This window comes from Sparus aurata, chromosome 7 (genome assembly GCF_900880675.1).
Source record: "Sparus aurata chromosome 7, fSpaAur1.1, whole genome shotgun sequence".
Taxonomy (NCBI): domain Eukaryota; kingdom Metazoa; phylum Chordata; class Actinopteri; order Spariformes; family Sparidae; genus Sparus; species Sparus aurata.
Window position 1 is genome coordinate 28,617,722 of NC_044193.1, and position 22,372 is coordinate 28,640,093.

Sequence of the window (22,372 nt, forward strand, 5' to 3'; positions counted from 1 at the left end):
TTTATTATTCTGCTCACTTAATATTATAACACTAAGTTTATTCATTGTTTTAGTTTATTTTCAATTTTCTGTTGCTGAAACCAAAACTTTACTTGCTTAGGTTAGGAAAACCTGGTTTGGGTTCCAATAGATCCTTTCTCAACGTTAATGTGTTAGAATGGATAACTTCTTCCATCTATGTATTTTTCCTGTGTGGTAACACCATGACATTACAGAAGTATGACTGGTCAGTTTCAATTATGGTCAAATTAATTATAATGTTCCAATGACAACTTTAAAGCGAGTTATTAGGTCACCAACAGACATGGCAACTCCAGAAATGCCTTGGTAAAGCCACCAGGCGAAACAGTGTGACTCTGTGCCTTGTGCTGAAAAGTTGAAAATATTTAACTAAAGCGTGGCACAAGTAAGGAGCTTTATTCCAGACCTGCAGTACCACCAAAAAAAACAAAACCTTTTCTAGCTAAGCCTTTCTAGCAATGTGTCTTCGGGTGATCAGCGCAGAAGGCAGCAAAGTCTTGTTAAACCCTATTGAATTCTATTTTTACAGCCTTCATTCAGCATATTGTGTGATAGTACAGTCATAAACCAGGCATGTTGGTCCCAAAGAAGGCACATGCTAATTGAAAAACATTTCACATGTTTATCACAACCCTACATGCTGATGTGTTTTTCAAATGTTACACATCTGAGACAATAAAAAAGACTAGAGAGTCTGTCTGCACACTGAAACTTCCAAGTCCCTCAGGTTATTTTGGTGCAACCTTTTTTTTTGCAAGCCATCCTCATCAGAAAAATTACCACATTGTTGATTATGAAAAAGCTTATTATGAGCCATACATATGTTTCTTGGTAGGTTGTGGCCTCTAGTGGCTGCAGTATTTATTACGGCAGCAAGGGAGGACATCCTGCAAAATAGTACAATGAGCGAAAAGTCTACATAGGGAGGAGGTCAGGGACCGGTTGAATGGCCATACACGTACAGGGTTTTCACCCAGAAGGCTGCTGGTCATGTCCAGTGAAACCAAAAGTTAACAGTAAGTTATTTTAACAACTTCACTATAAAAATTGTTTTTTAAAAAAGTAGGTCTTACAACTTAAATGTAATAGTCAGCTTTACTTGCCAATTCTAAGGATAGATTCTGAGGTAAATAAAATATAATGCTGAGGTATTGTGGAGTTAAAGGTAAGTGGAACCATAAGGTGCAAGAGAATATGGTGCATTTTTATTTACTGAGATAATTTATAGAGGTAATAATTTAAAGGGCAAACCAACTTCAAAAAATAACGCAAAGTACCTTATGTAACTGAAATTGTGTACATAACACTGGTATGCTAGTTATTTCAAGCCAAGCCACAATGACTTCCTAAACTTCACCAAATCAATTTCTTGCCTAAACCTAACCAAACTGCACCGTAAATTTTAAAAATTTACTCTATTTTTAAACAGTCAGGAAACTGATCACCTCAGAATTTCCAAGTAAAGTGGACTATTCATTTTCATTAGTCTACTCTACCTGTTCCTTGAGGTAATCAGTAAAGTCACTTAGTCAGATTTTACAGTGTGTGAGCAGTGAGCACCAGACAAAGGTCTGGTACGTCTGCTGTTGTTGTCCTATTGTTGTGTGTTGGCTTTTCAACCTCAAGGCTGTTATGGTTTTACTCACGTAAAAAAGATCATCGCTGTTCATGTGATTAAAATGCAATATGCAAATGTGTGTCTTTTGGGTCACATTTCACATGAGATGAACATACACACGATGACACACTGACAATTTGATGTACAATAATAAATCTCTCTGTAGAATGAAATATAAAATTCCAGATGTTCCGACATAAATTTCACATATGGATTTTTGCAAAACGATTACTTCAGCCTCAGCATAAGCCCATTCACTGAAACCTTCTGTAGATTAGCTGGACCAGGAGCAGACTGGAGTACTCTGAAATCAGATTTTTGACTCCATCCACGGTTGAACAATCGTCCTCTCACGCTGGGGTCCCTGAAACGTGTCCAAGCTGTTTGTTTGGTTTTTTTGGTTTGTTTTTTTGGTTTTGTTTTTTTCATCCAGACGTGAGGGGATATTTGTTGATCTAATTTCTGATTCAAGGTGAAGAGGGGCGGGGACGCGCTTTGATGCAAATGTCCCCCTGCTGCTGCTGCTGCTGCTGCTGTGCCCGCGTACGTGAACGCGCTCCATCGCTGTCATCAGTACAACATCAGCATCTTCCGGGGGGCGCGCAGAGAAAAACGGGAGGAGGAGGACGGGAGAGAGAGAGAGAGAGAGAGAGACGAAGAGAGACAGAGAGAGAGAGGGAGAGGGAGAAAGGAGACATTCTGGATAAAGGCTACGACAAAAAAACCGTGATGATAATGGAGTCGAGGCGGTGGAGGATGTCGGATTTACGAGAAAGGACTGTTGAAATTTGACAGAGGGTCCCCGCGTTGAAATCTCTTCTGATTTTTTTTTTTTATTTTTTATTTTGTTTTAAGGTTTTTTTTTTTCTTCCCCCCCACCCCCTCTCCATTCATCCCGTTTTGGATTTTTTTTTTCTCCACATGCTGCGAGGACAGTGAGGGGCGAGCGGAGGAAGGAAGGGGAGCACCCCACGGATGCCTCGGAAGGTAAAAACGGGCTCCACCGCTGGCGCTGCAGGCGACGAGACGCACCTCACCTCACGGATGGTAATAAAGGACATCCTGAAGATAGCTGTGGACTGATGGACGAGGACGATAAACAGCTTTAACCCCTCCACCACCACCACCGCCACCGCCACCCCCCAACCCTCCCACTCCACCTGACCACTGTGACATAAAGAAGAAGAAGACAAAAAAAAAAGAAGCCTGTTTTTAAATCATTCATGGTGTAGCCTCAAGGAAACGAGCCTTAGACAGCAATGTTGAATCACTGGTCCCGGTTAATTATTCATTAGTGGCATAGGTAAGGCTATGATTTTGTATTGCTCCAATGTAGCATCTCCCCCCCTCCTTCGTTCAGATTTTTACAATGTTCAGTGCTGTCATGTCACATGCATATTTACAGGTCCACATCTGTATCGTGTGCTCGTGTAGGCCCGTTGACTAGCCTTTAAGAAGCAGCCAAAGCGGGAGAAATATAAGCGCAGGAGGAAAAATAAATAAATAATAATCATAATCATAATCATAATAATACAAGAAGGAGGAAATAATAGAGGATCTGTGCAGAGAGGGTGTGGAGCTGTCTGGGATTTCTTTAAAAAAGAAAAAAAGAAAGAAAAAAAAAGATTTACATTTTTTCTTGTAAGAGTCTGAAGAGGAGGAGGAGGACGGGGGTGGAAAGAAAGAAAGAAAGAGAGAGAGAGAGGGAGAGAGAGAGAGAAAAAAAAATCGACCAAACATGTTGCCTTCCCAAGAAGCCTCCAAGATCTACCATGACAATTACATGCGCAACTCCCGGGCCATCGGGGTGCTGTGGGCCATCTTCACCATCTGCTTCGCCATCGTCAACGTGGTGGTGTTCATCCAGCCCTACTGGATCGGCGACAGCGTCAACACGCCGCAGGCCGGCTACTTCGGCCTCTTCCACTACTGCGTGGGCACCGGGCCGTCGCCCAGCCGGGAGCTCACCTGCGTGGGCAGCTTCTCCGACTTCAGCTCCATCCCGTCCGGAGCCTTCAAGGCGGCCTCGGTGTTCGTGCTGCTGTCCATGGTGCTGATCCTCAGCTGCATCGCCTGCATGGCGCTCTTCTTCTTCTGCAACACCTCCACCGTTTACAAGACCTGCGCCTGGATGCAGCTGCTGTGCGGTAGGCACCACTCACAACCATGTTCCGTCGTTTCAGTCACACACACACACACACACACACACACACACACACACGAGTGTAGGTCGCCCCCAAAAAACTCAGTTGGGCGAATTAGCCTCCTTGCAGGAATCCAGGCATCAGAGCTCTGCTGCTGTGAGCCTGGATCTCATTTGATGATGAAAGCATTCTTCTTTTAGAGTTTGCTTTCTCAGATATTATTAAGTCCACCACAGTTTGTAGGTGTTGTGAGGAAATAACAGTAGAATGAGATGACAAAGATGATATTCTGTACCTCTCAAAGCACACAACCGCAAGTTTCCCACGTGAAGGCTGCTGTAGTGACACCATCAGGCATCACTGCAGGCTCCTGAGGTCAGTGTCAGTGGCTCACATTCCTGCAGAAACACGAGTATCACGGTTGCTTCTCTAGAAATGGGTAGAAGGTGTTAGTGCGGCCGTTTATTTGTCTGTTTCTTTAGTGGGATCGATGTGCCGTAGTCTAATGGGTACAGGCCATGTCTTGTTACAGTTAATTAGGAGACAGATTCCCCATCCCTGCAACAACAGAACTGAGACAGTGGGAAAGCATTTGAGTGATTATACACGCCACCCGGAGCAGTAAGAAGCCCCGGAGCCCCCCCGCTACCATTGATATTCTGAGGATACACCACTGCATCTGTAAAGGAAGCAGCAGCAGCAGCAGCAGCAGTAGGATCACAGCTTTGTGCTGATGAAATGCAAATGTCATTCATTCAGCCGTTTCAGCTCATCGTACGGGCTACGATGCAGTGTGATGTGATGCACGGTATGATGCAGGGGGGGTATGAATCCGTCCCCCTGCGACTGATGGCCGTACTGCTATTCTGAGGCGACGATTCCAGGTCGATTGGATTACCGTGTTGAGGAGGGCTGCTGTTTTGCCTCCTGCTCCTGTGGGTAGATTACAGTTTGCAGCCGTGATTGGGGGAAAACGTTTCCCAACACAGCCAGGATTTGTAGGGCTACTGAATCGTGCTGCCTTCACGGTCAGCTGAGTAGCTGTTTACAAATGGTTGCTTCGATGGTTCAAGTCAGATTTGTGCGGGTGACAGAGCTGAGACACTTTTGGAGGCGGTGCTGTTAAAGGCAGCAGGTTTGGTCTTGTGAGGGAAGGTTTGAACAAATAGCACCAGAAAATAGAAAGTCCATCTTGAAATGTTAGGCTTCTGGAGCTAACATGTGTTTTCATGGTGAATACACAGATTATTTTTTATAAATGACTGATTGTTCGTACCACAGAGAATGTTAGCTAATAGCAAAATAGCAGAAAATGGGCATTACCAGTTCCCAAAGCCTTTACATGTTAAGTTTTGTCCGATAAACAGTCCAAATATATGGTTACACTCTCAACTAACCATGATTAAGGTGCAGTGGGAACGCCAATGCTAGGCTAACTATTGTTCTGCCTCTGTTTCTGTGACTTCTTTCTTTGCTGATGATCGTGGTTTCTACTTCTTCCTCCTCTCATGTTTGACTGTGGGCAGACTAGACGCTACACTGACTCACACCACTGGCTTATTTTGGAAACAAAGTGGCTGGAAAAAGGAGGAGAAGGGACAGGCGAATGTTAGCTGGTTAGCATGCTAACTTCAGTAGACATCTCTGCATAGCTGTCTTTGACATGACGTCAGCGTTTACTTCCTGAAACACTGTTGATTGTTTTAAATTCATCTTTAAATGTTTTCAAATGCCCCGGGTGTGCGTTGTCTTCCTAGGTTAACCCCAAATTCTTACATATAGCTTCTTTAATAAATGATTAATGGAGATTTAAATCATAGTTATTTCACTGTTTACAAACAATGAAATGCTTTATAAACATTTATCAAGTAATTGTTTATTGGAAAGTTGCATCTGATGTTTATTAAGCTATAAAATTGCTTAAATAATGTGTTATAAAGGATTTCATTGTTTTTCTAACAGTAAAATAACTTTGGACTAACATTTATCTAACTTTAAAGTGATACTGTTAAACTAAATAATTTGATTATATATATATATGTATATATATACATATACATATGTGTGTATATATATATGTATATATATATATATATATATATGTATATATATATATATATATATATATATATATATATATATAACTAATGCATTGTTTGCAGTATAGAGAATGTCAGCAAATATTAAATAATGCACTCTCACAGGAGACAAAGATAAAGCTGACAGTAAAATAACTTTGGACTAACATTTATCTAACTTTAAAGTGACACTGTTAAACTAAATAATTTGATTATATATATGTATATATATACACATATACATATGTATATATATATATATATATATATATACATATATATACATATATATATAACTAATGCATTGTTTGCAGTATAGAGAATGTCAGCAAATATTAAATAATGCACTCTCACAGGAGACAAAGATAAAGCTGGAATCAGAAACAATTTTCCCAATTTTTGCTCCTAAAATAAACAATCAATAAATTCTGAAAGCAGTTGCAGATTTGTGTCTGTCATTCAGCTAATGGATTAATAAGCTCATGATGTCAGCTCTACTTTCTCTGATGCTTAGATTGTCTGATTGTGATTTCACCAGCGTTGCAAAAAATACCCTAAAGTCATACTGGATTGATTAAAAGTAAAGATGTTTTGTCAAAAAATTACTTTGGCAAAAGTGAGACTCACCCAAACAAACTTGAGGAAGAAACTTTAACTGTCTGATATTGAATGTGCTGAAGTAACAAAAGTAAATGTACTTGAGTAAGTCCGAATGACAATAAATTATATGAATATGCTGGGTACTGTGGGTTGACCTGACAAATGATCAGATCTGATATTTGGCCTTTTTCAATTGTTCATTTTTTTTAATAGGACTGCTGAATAAATAGCTATATGAAATAAACACTTCTTTGGCTCTGATGCAGCATGAACTCTGCAGAGTAACTGGCAACTAGAGTTAGCATATACATGAAGTGGAGTTTAAGTACAATATTGTATTGTAGTGGAGTATAACGTAGCAGCAAATGGAAATACTCATGTAAAGTACAAGAACAGTACTGATGCACTGCGACTGCCTTCTTCAGTTAGTATGAGTTTCAGTGCTGGTACCCAACAACAGTGAGACAAAGGCTGAAGTAACATTTGTATCTATGGTGATTAGATGTCACGAGGCCAAGTGAGTAAAATGACCGTGTCAGCAAGTCTTCACCTCTGAGCGGCCCGAGCTCCATGTCGCTGCCAGAAGGTGCAAAAAATCGTGATCTCTCTCATACGCACAGTTCTAGCGAGCCTCCTGTGTACATCCGACTTCTTTATAAGCTGATCAATGTGATAAATAGGCCAGGCAGAATAGCGTGGGAGTCGGTTTTCTGTGCAGAAACAGTCAGCATACTGAATGAGAGGGAGGGAGAGAGCGAGAGAGACGGAGATAGAGGGGGAGAGAGAGAGGGAGATCAGCACTTTTTTATTCCTCCTGTATTGTTCTTTTGCTCATCCTCATCTGCCCACTCTGTCCTCTGTTCTGCCGAGTGTGTTGGAAGGCATTAGTGCTCTACAATCAGCACGAATCAGACAGAATAGCAGAGGTGCACATTTTACTCTCTTTAGCAAAATTTCCATGACTTAACAGGAACTGAACCCGAGTCGTCCCAAACCATTAATCAGGAAAAACATTGGTGGGAGGCAGCGGCGGAGGAGGGTAGAAAAACTGCAAAATGTTGTCTTAAAACTACAGAAAACTAGGGCTGGGCAATGTATAGATATTACATTGTTGTTATGAGACTAATGATATGTCAAGTGTTGTCTTTTCTTGGTTTTAAAGGCTGCATTACAAGTCATGTCATTTTCTGAACTTACCAAATCTCATTGTGGTTATACTTTTGTTAAAGTACCATTAGTCATCTCTACATTGTGTCAATATTAATATACAGGTATGTACACACACACATATATATATATATATATATATATATATATATACATATAATATTTGATTTTTTCACCTTGTTCAAATTATTGAGGTGCTTTTGAGGATATTACAAAATATTGTGCGGTGCCATATATCTTTAAAATATCACAATATTATTTTCCTTCCTTTCACAGCCCTACTACCAACAAAACAGACTTTAAGCAACAAATATTAAACATTTTTATTTTTTACATTATTAGATTTTTAATAGTGCTGCATCAGTACACATATAGCAATTGATCGTTGAGAAGCTGGTGGAGCTAGTTTTAACCGTCTTACATACAGTAGTAGTGGTAGAAGACTTGACACAGTTTTTTGTTACGGGTGGCACACATGAGGCACACAGGTTTGGAACAATTGGTTTAATCTTTAACATTGTGTCATCTTTTGGAGCTGTAGCGTTTGTTTTTTTCTCACGTTAAATTTTAGTTTGGAGTAATAGCTGTTAGATACATGTAATGGAGTAAAAGGCAGCCCACAGCAAGAGTGGAAATATAAAGACACAGAAAATGGAAAGTACTTAAGGGTGAGATATTATGCTCAGTTTCAAGTTCGTAATTTTACTTTGTGTCACTTCTGGAATAGGTTCACATGTTTTAATGCTCACAAAACACATGAGTTTCCTCAGACTGCCCATTGGTCAGCTCACACACGCCTGAGCCGGCATCACTAGCCGTGTCTCCTGTCGGCTCTCTCGTGTTTTCACTTATAGTTAGCTTCACTTCTACCTTGAATATGGGCATGAATTATGCAAACTTGTGACACGGTGATCTAGAGTAGTCAAGAAGCCATGAAATTAAATGTGGGACTGCTGACGGGTTGTTGAAGCATAGCAGACCTCCTTAAAGAATGTACTTAAGTACATTTATTCATAAATGTATTCAGTCAGTGTCCACCACAGGTAAAAAGAAGTATGAATCTGGAACACCTCACTGTCGAAAACCATACTAGTCCAGCATCGCCTCCCACTAATGAACGTGAGGATATAAATATCCAGGATGATGATGACGAGGATGAAGTGTGCGTGATGGGCGATGTTGCATTGCTCCATAAAATCCCTTAGAATGTGATGAATCACATCAGGTTCCTGTTCAGCTATCAATAGAGACACATTCCCACCACCCGTCACCATCTGGCTAAGGAGGCCGGAGGTCCATCTCTGCACGGCACAAAGACAAACGTATGAATGGTTCATATACAATTTCTAAAATTTAAATCAAAAAAGAAGAATAATGCATTTTGACCTCTATAACTTTTTAGTTGCCTGGATTAGCTTTTGATGACTCACAGTCTTGTGAGTCATTTAAAGCATCTTGCATGGGAAACATGTCCAAATATAATTAAATCTCTGTATTTTAGATATGCTGTATAACTCTTCTCAGTGTAAGTAGATCTTTATCTTTCCAAAATTCATAAGTAAACATTCACAAAAGCAACAGCATGTCTGCTTGATCTGGATGTTTTTGGCCTCCCACATATGCTCAGTGCTGACTGTTATAAGACATACCACTATTTTGTATTCTCAAACTAAATCTTTATCTGCGTTTCCTCTAATTTGCACGTCAGAGTTTGTGAAACTTCCGAAGGTTTTACTGTCCTTGCAGCGGATGCGTATGATGTGTGGCCGAGGTAAGTTGTCTAATAGGCTTGGCAGACGGCCTAATGCTGTTCACCACCTTGGAGATGATCATTTAATCATCCACTCTGCCCTGTTGGGCGTAGCAGCAGGTCTCCTGGCACTGCGCAGTGACAGAGTGTACCACAGCAAATACAGTAAGGGCCAATTTGAACCACTGGTGGCCGAGATTTGGGCCAAATGGACCAAAAGTGTCAATTAGAGAGCAGTTTGGGCCTTGATCACGATGGTCTGCTAGCATGCTACTGCAGCGGGAAACAGGTGAAACGGGAAAGGTCGCCCAGGGAAAATTCTGTCATTATTTACGCTACCTCATGTCAGCAAAGTAAAGTTCGAATGTAAAGAGATTGTCAATTTTAGCGGACGTGGTTTCATGTCAGAATTCTAAGTGAATGGTTCTTCCAGTTGGGGAACAATGCAATGCAACCTTTACACTAAAACTTTTGACTGGTTTAGTAAAGTTCAAAAAAGCTCAGAGAAAAACAAAGAACCAAAGCCAAAACACTGTGTGCAGGCCTCCTGGCAGAGCACAGTGATAGTGTGTCTTGGCATCCATTAACTAAAAGTGGGCCAAAGTCGGCCTCTATGTACACTGAACTGACCAATTGTAAATATGGTTGTAATGGTTAATGTACTTGAAAGGGACGATAAGGTGCCACTCATAACTATTGATGATATAAAGTGACTCTTGGCCCAGATAAAGTAGTTTTGACTTGAATACAGATTTATTACTGATTGTAACAATACTGGCAAGGCTGCGATAGAAACTAAACCAGCAGCAGGAACACCTCCAGTTTCACATGCATGCTGCACTGCTCCTGCATTGCTGTTAGAAATCCAAGAGGAATTGATTGCAAAATCCCTGCAGTGGGCCTGCATCACAAAGCAAGATTTGTGGGTTATCCAGCTATGGATTTAAAACAGGTGTCACAAAGCTGGATCATGTTTAACAGGGATGGATCACCATGGTAACATAGGTCGGACAGCTACCTTGCAAAGCTAGGGCTGGTAAGTTATTTTAGAAGCATTTTGTGTTGCATTTGAAGAAAATCTCAATAAATCAAAGTCTCTGAGAGTACAAACAATAGCCATGTTAATTTTTTTTGTTCGTTGTAATACTGTTAGGTGCCCTGTTACATGTGAGTGACACATGAGGTAATTGGATAAGGTTAGCGATGACAAGGATGTGCTGCCCTCACAGTACACAGCCTTTTGTCCAGTAGCTAGTGTTAGCACAAAGCAAAGACCCACTGCGCTGAAGAGTAACTGCCAAGCTGTGTTGCCTTTCTAATTGGGGTTCATTCATGATGGCTTGTGCTCAGAATCAGAATCAGAATCAGGATCAGAATCAGAAATCATTTAATGTCCCGCAGATGGGGAAATTTGTTTGTCAAATCATATGATTGTGGTATTTAATAAAGTTTATTATGAATGTATTTATTAGACTTAAAAAGCTAAGAGTGCTTGTGAAAAATAGCAAATTAGCCACTAACACAAATCTCCTATCTGGCTTGCGAGAGCTATGGGGCAGCGGGTGACGGTGTCATCAGGCGGTGTGTATTCCTGTGTTATGAAGGAGAGATAACTGACCACACCAACACAACAATTAAAGACCATCACAGCTGCATATTAACTGTTCTAATTATTCATCTTTTTTCAATTACTGACTGGATTCCCAATAGTGTAGGTGCTTTTTAACTCCATCAGCCCAGCTCAGGTTATCATGAGGTGACTGTGGGGGTATACATCTTTTTAGAATCAACACGATAATGATTGTGAAGGTGCTGCCTATGAGAACTTTCTGAAACTAACAATCTGACAAGCCTGCCCACACAAGCAGTGATCAGCCCAGTGTGTGGAGGTGAACCTTATTTGTGTGTACAGACAAGTACAACACTATGAATGCCCTCCAGGAGAGACAATGAGAGCATCTCGCTGTTTGGAACACCTCTAAACATTTAAGTCTTCAGATGTTGGATGAATGAGTTTGTTGCTCAGCTCAGTACATTCCCAAATGCAACATTTTAGCCAGATTTTCTCTCAGAAATGGCACAGTGTTACTTTTAACTGTTTCTATTCATAAGTTTTTTCATAATGAGACAAAAAACGAAGCAAAATGTCATTAAGGAAAACAAATGGATTACTGATTATTGATATCATTATATGATTATCAAATCCTCCCTACTTACTCTCTACGACTTAACATGTTTGATTTCAATAAACCATATGAAGTCTGATGTCACACTCCGAGTGGGAAGCTCAAATGCTGGGATAATGTCATCCGAGCTAACATACCGTACATTGTGTTTCACTGCCGGGCTTATATAAAAGTGTCCAAGATGTGTGTTGATATTTTAGAATGAATATACTCTTTTGTATTGTGTAGCACTTTTTAAATGATAATATTAGCGAGGAAGTGGTTGGATGCTAATGTTAGAAGCTATCTAACAGATAAAACATTATATTTGATAACCCATTAGCTGGATAACAGCTAATGTTAGCATCTAACCACTTCCTAGCTAGCTTTACCATTTGAAACTGCTTAATGATACAGTAGGAAAGGCTTAGATTAATTTTGAAACATAAGTGCACATCTCAGACATATTGACTTAAGCCTATAAGTGAAACAAAGATGATGTAGTCAAACAGTAATGTTAGCTAGGCAGTAATTGAATGCTACCATTAGCTGATGGGTAATAAAATATGTTGTTTGACCATGAAATATGGCCCAATGTCTCCTCCAGATTTTCACTATCCATCATGTTTTCAGTCGCAGATCAATCACAAAGAGATGAACTGACAACAGTTTGTCAGATTCCTGATGTTTACGCAACTTGCAACCTAGAAGACAGCTGGATGAATCTGAGTTTCCCACCCTGAGAGTGATGTCAGAGAATATAGTGTTACTTGTTTATTAATATATCCTTATGCCATATGGTTAACATCTGGATTACTGGATTACTATAATGTTTATCTATCCCTTCATATGTTATGGCTATTAATCTATTTCTTAGTTTTTGTGATTTTATGTATGTCACCATGCTAAATCATGTTCTTGAGTTGCAATTTCTGCGAGCATCACTACATTGCATAAATACAGTATATGAAATGTAATATGATATAATGACACAAAGTTTGGATAATGTTTCTTGTAATGTAGTACTTCTAAACATATGATAGCCAGCTATCCAGGATGGCTGATGTTGGGGAAAGAGTGACAGACTATGCTAAGGAGAGCTTGCTTTGTGATAAAACAGCGAATGGCTAACCAGAACAGATTAATAAGTATGTTTAAAGTGGACTAATGAATGTTAAATCATTATTTGGCTAAAAGTGGGATACATTCTGGTCATTAGAGAGTCAAGAGCTGCCCCCTCATAGGTGACTTTCTTCCCATCATCCCCCAGTTATGTCACACTGCAATAGGAATGTGAATAATGGGGTCATTTTACACTCAGTATCTAGACTAAGCAGCATTTTTCCTCATGAAAAAGAATAAGAGGAGGTGCTCGATTTTCCAAAAGCACCCAAGGTCTGTGAAGAGCTTCGCTGCTCGCACCTTTAGATTAATTCGATGGAAAATGCTCCTGGGAAAACTGACAGAGCTTTAGCTTTAATTCAACCCTTTTTGGAATAGAAGATGAATTTAATGCAAGAAACGTGGGAAATTCAGGCAAGGCTTGACAGAGGCAGAGAGGTCTGTCTTTTCCATCTCTCCCCAGTTCTTATCATTTTCTTCCATCCCTACAGCAGAAATTAGTTACCATAGAATAAGACAGAAACCATTGCGGTTGACTCGATGACCCTCTTTCTCCCTGCTCTCCTCAATCAGGTCATGTCTTCATCTCTCCTTCACGTCTTTCCCTGTCTGTTGCAATATTAAACAGAACTAAGCAGGACATGGGCCATGGCACAGGGGAGGAGCTGTCCTGGGAGAAAATGACCTGTCAGGGACTGTTCAGTCTAGGGAGTGTCAATTAAAAGCCAAACAAGGAAAGACACAGCAAAACATGTAGAACCAGTTAAACAGATTTACAGAGGCAAAAGCCAGCCACTTTTCTTGGGCCAAAGCTCAAACCACACCACCCTATGAAGTTGTTTTCACTCACATGTTAGCAACAGTTTACATTTACAGTTTAGAACATTAGCTTTTGTGTAGCTTTGATGTTTTTTTTTTACCACCTAAACTATGCATGCCTCCTTTCGGCTCTGTGTTTGGTCTCCACCAACTCCGGAGTCTCATCTAGCTCTTTAGCTGCTAAACGTTTCGCAGTGTTCACCAGGGATGAAGATAGCACAGTTGAGGGTCATAAAAGCAAAACAACAAGCTAAAGGATGCTAAAAGGTGTGAAGCTTAGGTGATGTGCTAATGATACTTGTGTGTCAGTTTGTCACTACAAGCAACACTTCAGGACTGAATGGTAATTTAAAAAATTGTTAACATGAAATTGTTGTTTAGTACAGCTTGGAGGCAAGGCCCCATGAGATCACAACCCTTTCTGAATTTCTTTATTTTTACTGACTTAAATGACTGATTACTGTATTCTGTAGGGCATAAACACTACAAACTGTTCCACTAATTTTAAACTTTGAACTATTGTAAAATGGGCTTGTTTTATGATTCAGTAGACATGGCAATCTATGTTGTGTTTCACATGTTATGACGTTTTATTACTGATGGACTGTTGCTAAGGGTTGGGAAGTGGTCGCTGCTTGGTCATGTTTGGGCACTAAGTCCTTGGTTAAGGTTAAAAAACATCATACTTTGGGTCATGTTCACTTATGTAACATGAGCAACATTTTTGTACGTTAACTTACCGGACTTACATAACTTTAAAACAAATCATTCTTGACTCATGGTCACAAATGCCAGTGTCCGATGAGAAAGTCCAGTGCATGACCCATCAAACCCAAACCACCCTCTGACTTGGACTTTTCTCGCTCTTTATACACCGCACTAGAGGGGCACTTCAATAAGTGACGCTAATGGGGTACTACAGCGTCAGACACAGAAGCATAAGGCCACTGACCATGCTGCTGTATCTAGGGTGAATATAGGCTGATATATCTGTGAATCAGCATGTTCTGTTCTGTTCTAAATGTCTGAAATTAACCTGTCAAATAACACTTTATGTAACCAATAAGACCTTCTGATGTCCTATAATGTACATTTTAGTGACTATTCTTGTGCACCTCCAAGTGAGCTGTTACTAGGTGCGCGTCATTACCTTGTGATTACTTACCATTACTCACCATTTGTGTCCCCTCAAGTACATCATCAACCTGCCCGACTGACAAAGTAGCTGCTGAGTCTTTACTGGGAATCTGAAATGTGTTCACGAATGACACAAGCTAGGATTGTGAGGACAAAATGCAATCATTATATTCAGAGCATATTTTCATTAATATTCACATCCATATGTCCCATTATTAGCTAACTCAGCCAGGCTGGATGCTAAATACCCCCAGAGCGGATCAGTCCCCGAGAAATGTTTGCAGAACTAAAAACATGTTTGAATCTGCTTAAATCTTACGTCCCATTGTTGCGCCTCATTGTTGCGCCCCGTTGTCTTTATGGTGCATAAAAACTTACTGTGCAGGGTTATGGATTGTTATGTCCATGGCTTGGATTGTAAGAGGGTCGACAAATGAAGCCAGTCTGGAGGTGCCACGGTGACATGTGTAACCAGTTAGATGTAACATAGCAACCCTTCAAGCTGTATGGTTCACTTTCGATCTGTTTTGGAAAGTAAAGGAGTAGTAAAGTAAGTAGCAAAAGATATCATTCAATTTAATTCAAAGGGTATAATTCAGCAAACACTGGTTGGACGTTGACATTGTTTCATATCCAATGCAGGTGTCTTTTTTATTTTTCATTACGACATCTGATTAACAATGAATGTGGTTATGAAATGGTTGTGATCAGACGTTCGCTCCACAAAAGTACAAAGTCAGCAACCTTTTATGTATGAAAAGACATTTATGTATATCTACATGTACATTTATTGTATTACTGTCTCATCGTTTTAGTGTGCCTGTAATGTTTGTAAGAGCCAAAGATCTTTAACCAAACTGTGTTCAATCACATAATTTTGACTTCACGGCGGATGAGTGGGTGAAACACAGGACACCTTGTGTGAGACAATGTTGACTGAGTGAACTTATTATTATTATTTCTCTTTGTAGGACGCTACTGAGTGCACAGTGTACATAAAAAATTGGCAGAAGAGCTGAATAAGCCCTTTCGTGTTGACATCATACAGTATTTTGACATTGCTAGAACATCCTGGAAGGGCATGTCCTGTGACCGGCAGGAAACGTCCTGGACGTGGCCACATTCTGGAACTATTTTTAAGCCATAATGGGATGTTCTTGATTGGACCCTAGCAAATTTTCAATGTTTGCTGCTAACACAACACAAAAATGTACATCTTTGAACATTATGTCTATATATCTGCCTTCAAATGAATTTCTCTCTAGAGACAGAATGAAAACAATGTTGTATCGAGAGGTTTTACATCTAAAGCCAATGTTTTAAAAGTTTGTGCTGTCTACTGTTTCTGTGTATGTACATGTTTGGTTGATGTTAGGCAACCAAAACACTCAGTTTAGGTTGAGGAACAATCATAGTTACAGTTAGATAGGTAATCATGGATTGCACATAAACTCTAGTGTTTTGCATCAAAGTCTGGTGCACTAAACACCAATTCATGGTCCTGACCCTCACACCATTGCTTTCAGTTCAAATGGAACGTTACTTCCTGCAACCTCATTGCTATAATAAATATTGCCATTGTTAAGTTGTTTAAACTGCAGATTTGCTGAAATGTTATATTTTATAAAAACACTTGATTGGCCATTTTTCTCAGAAATTCATGAATTGCGACCTGCCTACTACTTTGTTGTTCAGTTTGGAGGACTTCAAATAATCCTTAAAGTCCTCCAAATGACAAACAGGACAGGAAGTCATTGCTGAATCCTATGAATGTCTTAATATTGAAAGTACAATAATCAAATGATAAGTGTTATCAGTTTTTCTTTTGGTTGCCCTGTCACTCTTTCACACATATACAAACCGACAGAATTGTGCTACCGTGTCCGCTTTTGTTCTTCCATGCAGTGTGACGTGTATGGAAAGCAACCGAAAAGAGTGTGTGTGTGTGTGTGTGTGTGTGTGTGTGTGTGTGTGTGTGTGTGGGTGTGCGTGTAGGTGGGTGTGTGTGTGTGTGTGTGTGTGTGTGTGAGAGAGAGAGAGCGAGAGGGCAGAAAGCAAGAATGAGAGTGAGTGAAGCAGCCTCTGAATGAATGTGTGTGTGTGTGTGTGTGTGTGTGCTCCACTTTGTCTCTTATGTGTGTAAGGGTATATGTGTGTGTGTGGCCACACATGCATCTGTTCACGTGAGCATGTTAGACAGTGGGTAAATGTGTATATGATGGTGTGAGAGCTGAATTATTAATGGGAGCGTTTCCCTGCTCTTCTCCAGAGCTAGTATGGGCTGCGTTTTTCTCTGCACTAGTAAATGTGTAAAGGCCGTGTGTGTGTCTGTGCGCATTTGCGTGCTTAAGGATGTGCAATAGCTTCATATGTGCTGTAATGGCAGTACACGTATGTAGATAAATGCGCCCATGTGCAGCAGCAGCTAAATAGATGCTGCAGTGGTCGAGCTAAATATAGAACTACAGAGCGGAGAGAGAGAGAGAGAGAGAGAATAAGAGAGAGTTTCCCTGGGGGATATCCCTGCCTCTCTCTCTTTCTCTCTTGCTCTCTCTCTCTCTCAGATTTCTGGCTGGCGTTTCCCAACCAAACGTACATGTTTTAATTATCAGGCGCTTAATAAATAATTCCAAAGTCACCGGGGTGTTTCTAAAAATATCCTGACAGCTGAATAATGGATTTCTTTGACCCTTCTCAGCATTGTCACTCACTGTGTGTGTGTGTGTGTGTGTGTGTGTGTGTGTGTGTGTGTGTGTTTGTGAGGGAGAGGAAGAAAGCAGGAGGAAGAGGGGGAGAGAGACCCTGAAGCTTGTTGATAAGATGTATGAGGAGGAAAAAAAATGGAAATTTCTCTCCGCTACACAAGATGCACGTTTCTTATTAATGTGGGATCGTTACTGTAACATTACATGCCTCTATTTCAGAAAGGGATATTGTTCATTCTCCTTCATTTCAGGCTTCGTATTAGGCTTTTCAGACATTTAAAAGAGCTAGATTCCTTTGAAGGCGATGACGAATTTGCAGCTCCATCGCGATCACATCACGATCACGATCACTGAGTTTTTCACTCATGCATAGTGTTCACTTCCTGGGGTTCCACTCATTTGATCAGGTGCCATTTGAATGCATTTTTCTTCAAATCTAAATCATTAAGCGGAATCGCTACTTATGTTTCATATTTGAGGTAATTTGCTAACGTTTTTAAAGCGATCAGTAATGACTGAGCACACCAGCAAAATATGTATATATATGTACATATATATATATATATTATTCTCTCATTCATTCAGTGTTGGATTTACCTTTCCATGTTTCGAGATATCGACAACTATGGAAAATCTCTTGGAGCATTTTTTGTTGAAAGTCATTTAAAAAGAAATAGTTACTATCAATTTTGGATATACACTCAGAACTGGATTATTCAGAAACATCAGAATATTCTTTCATTGTGTTGAAAAATTTTATTGTAATGCTGAGACAAAAATCAGTTCATTTAGTATTAGGGTGTACATATAGACTGTGTCCTGAGACCAACATGTCCAGCCTGACATGTTTTCTGTTCTTTTCACTGGGATTTTGTTTTTGGTGTCTGCCACCTGCGTCTGTCATTTATATGTTTAAGAATCCACATGCCAAATTTCATGTGTGCTCGTGAACTATATATACTACACTCTCCTAAAATGCCTTTGAAGAGGGACAGCGGTAACTCTCAGTCACACTTTCACCTTCTTTCCCCTTTAAATGTGTTTGTAGTTTATCAAATTCTTCGCATCTTACCTGGTTATAAGGGATGGAAGTCGGTTCATGTGTTGACAGCAAAACCAGCAGTGCTCAGTGTTTACAGTGAAGAGATCAGGGTTTCCTTACCGACAAGCCTTGCACACGACTAAATCAAAATGATAATTTATATTAGCTAACTTCCTTTCCATTTTGCAGTTAGCACTTCCCTCCCTCCTCTCTACGTCACCACATGAGCTCAGAGCTGTAATCAGCAGACATAGCAGCAAACACACCCTACAACAGTGATAACTGTAGGAAGATGGAGCTATTTAACCTATATAAAAATATAGCAATTAGAGCAGCTTTAGTGCAAGTAGCTGAAGCTCCCGTTGGTCAGATAGTAATACTGACTCCTTGGGTTTCCCAACTCATCAAATACTGACGCTTTGGGGTTTTAGGTCAGCCAACATCAGAATGTGGCAGTGTTTGACGATTTGGCAGTGAGACTCAAAAATCAACTGTCTTACTAACAGGAGCTTTAAGTTAGTGACATTTTAATAGAATTCAAAAGAATAGCATTTGAATTGAAAAGAATGTCCAACTCAGGACACAGCTGAATAGCATCAACCCTATGACCAGAGAGGAACCACCATATTAGAAGATTATCAGAAGTTGTCAAATGTAGTAAAGTGTAGTTCCACTGTCAAAGCTGGTTCTGGGAGACACTCCTCTAATTATGAATCAGATGGATTGTCAGAAGGGCCTGCTCACCGATCCCACAGTATATCACCAAACTGCTTCGCCTGGCTCATTAAAAAACGATGCTTGGACTCTTGTGATGACACATAATATGTTTTTTCGTGCAAGCATCTGTACATCAGCCAATCCTCTTTCTCGATTCAAGACTGGTGCCAGCAACTTCCTCCTCAGCCGGTGAAGGACACAGTGATGAGCGAGGAAATGATAAAGGACGAGAAACAGGAACAGAGGGCGGAGAATAGGAGGCTGTGTTGTAAATCAACAGAAAATGAGTTTGGTAAAGGAAATACATTTAACATTTTCAGCAAATAACAAAGACAGTTTTGTAAAATATTTCAACTTTTAAATAAATAAATGAAATATTACTGGAAGAGATTCTGCTTCCACTCACCAAATAAATGTCATTGTAAATGACAAATATACATCAAGTTCAAAGTACAGGTCATTTACAGTAGGTAGTATGAGTGAAAGAGTGTAAATATAGGATGAGAGAGGGAAAAAAGAGGAAGAGCTCGATGCCAAGTGGACCAGTGAACCCTGGCGGCAGCAACATCTTGTAAAGTGCCCCCTCAGCAATACACACGATTACACTCACACACACACACACTTGATCCTAACTCTAATAAAAGCCCTGTACATCAGCAGAGAGGCCGTCCATTAGATAGATGGAGGACAGCGGGCCAAGGTCTAGACACAGTTGCAGAGACAAGGGCAGAGCTCTGGACGGCTTTATTAAATTATAGACTGGACATGGTGATCTCATAATGCAGTCATGTTCACACCTTTCCACCCTGCGTCAGACTTCCAACTACAGGTGCTCGCTTCAGCAAGGAAGGGCAGCGTCTTGAGCCGAAAGGTTTACAGGAGGTCATTACATTGTTGTAAGCTTTTAAACTTCCAGGATGACTTTTGTTTTGTTCAAATGGTCTTTCAAAAAGGTCTGGATGTTTTTTAAAACTATAAAACCCCATGTGAATCTCAATGGTTGCAGTAAATACTATTTTCTAATTGGCTATATCTATCACAATGGGACATCTCAATTAAGGCCAACAATTTAACCACTGCTCCAAATTACTGGAAAGGGTATATGAAACTGAGTTGTGTTCTCTATGCTTGTCTCAAGTTGTCACCGTAGCTCTGCTAGTCTCTTTTTGATGATATGCCAATATGAGCTTCAGTTTCTCTGGTTAACACACCATCCTCTTGGGCTGCTCTTTGCTGTAAGAGTGTCTCTGGGCTAGGTAGAGCTGACAGGCCAGCTGGAGGACCAATGGCAGGGCAGCTCCCACCACCTGGCCTTTCCGCTCTACCTAGCTAGCCCAGAGACACTGCACTTGCAACAGCTGAGGTATTTGGTGTGTTTGACAGGGTAAGTACAGCTTACAATCTGCTTCATCAGCTCTGCCGTGAGCTGTTTCTTTTTACAAACCAACCTCAAGATAAGCACAGACACTACCAAAATTTTGTTCCAAAATGATGATGTCACCATTTTATTTTAGCTGTAGTTTTCCACCCTGTGACAGTAATTAGTATGGTTGTTAATCCTGATTGAAGACTCAAGGTCGGTCCAATCTGCTATGCATGGATGCATCAATCTGCATTAGACAGAAAGTGGAGGTGTAGCTTTATGTATTACACTGTGTGTGCACTTATTAAGAAAATCTCAAGCACAGACTGTGCGATTATGAAGTCACTCATTTAGAGCACATGACACAGAGTTGGGTGGCGTCACAAGACGGGTACACAGTCAAGCTGCTCAGGAGGAGTACTGTGGGGCCTCAAGCTGCTCCCATCAAAAATATTTCACACACACACACATATATAGCACTCTGATGGTATTTTTAGAGCTCTTATATAATATTTTTTGACTGTTTGTCTCGAATAAAAAAAGGATCTGTGTGGACATAGATAAGAAAGTCTGACAAAATTGTTACGTAATGAGTCTATAAATATCTGCGAGCGCTATAAATAAATTGGCTCACAGTAATTTGAACAAGTTGGATCAGAAATGTGTCCTGGCGACGCGTTTCCAAATGTTTTCATTCAGTTTGATCTGATTGTTTCTAACAGTTGAGGGGCTGTGAAAGCTGCACCGAAAAGAGATGACAGGAAGTGATGAGCTGAGATAAGAAATACGACAGTAATAGCCATCCTGCCTCTCTTTCTCCTTCCTCATACGACTTGTTTTTCCCTTTCATTCTCACTCCCTCTCTGTTTCGATCCCTCCGCTTGCTGCCTTTGAAGTTCCTCCCTTCTAAGTTCAGAATGCTGTGTCTTGAGAGAGCGGAGGGGAGGAAGGAAGAGGAAACACCCCAACAACTTCAAAAGGCTTTTCTTGGGTTGTGGTAAGGTGGGGGTTATTTTTAGCCTGCTAGTGCCCACTTACACGCTCGAGCTGAAGATAGAGGAGAAAGGCAGATAGAGGAAACGGGTGCAGAGAGATCATATCACACGGTCATTACTGTCCTACTGCCATACAGTACACAAAAAGAGGGGCTTTCAACAAAATGCAACATTGTACTGTTTAATTTTAAACAGAGGACTTGATCTCAGACATATAGCTGTACTGAAGGCTGAAAACGAGAAGATACAGCTATCTGTCGATAGGGATGGTGTCATGGGTGATCGTTGGAGTATAGGAACTGTGTTGAGTCCGTTTATGGATGCAACCAACACAGAATGTGCAGTAAGTCAGCTCAGCAATGATTACTTCCTGGTTAATGAATGCAAAAACCACAGGTAGAAATCATGATGCGGACACTGTTACAAATACTATGGTATATAGAAGCGTCACGATTCAGAAAATCCAATATCAATTTGTTTCTACCATTTATGTCAGCACTGATGGCTCGGCCATTGTAAGACTACTGTATCTGGATTTGTCAAGATTAACAGATCATTGGTTTTATGTCATTTACATTTTTTTTAATTCTTAAAAAAAAACACAGGGGTACAACAACCCATTGTCTTTATCCTGGCAGCACTTTGCAGGTAAGAATTAGGCAAGTTCATATAAGGATCTCTGAAAAGTAAAGCGAACTCAACATCTGTGACGCTGTTGGAGTTACCTCTGCCGCCATTAAGTTGATCGTCCTCGTTCACTCCAGTTAAGTGTCCTGAAGTGCAGCTGCAGGCTGCTGCTAAGCTAGCTAAGTCGTCTCTGAAGTATTGTTTCTTTCATATCTGCCAATCCTTCTTATGATTTTGATGATCGAAAGTGAGAGCTCATTGCAAACAATTTTTGATTAAGAAGGAAATCGTCGGAGCGCTGT

General features: G+C 40.3%; 1 protein-coding gene across 1 annotated transcript in view; it reads left to right on the forward strand.

Moving 5' to 3' along the window:
- Nucleotides 1–3,377: 3,377 nt before the first annotated feature.
- The window catches only part of lhfpl4a (LHFPL tetraspan subfamily member 4a), a 37,577-nt gene continuing 18,582 nt past the window's right edge, over nt 3,378–22,372 (forward strand). Inside the window, exon 1 of the mRNA XM_030423398.1 lies at nt 3,378–3,786. Coding sequence (XP_030279258.1) covers nt 3,378–3,786 — 409 coding nt within the window. The remainder of the gene's footprint in view (nt 3,787–22,372) is intronic.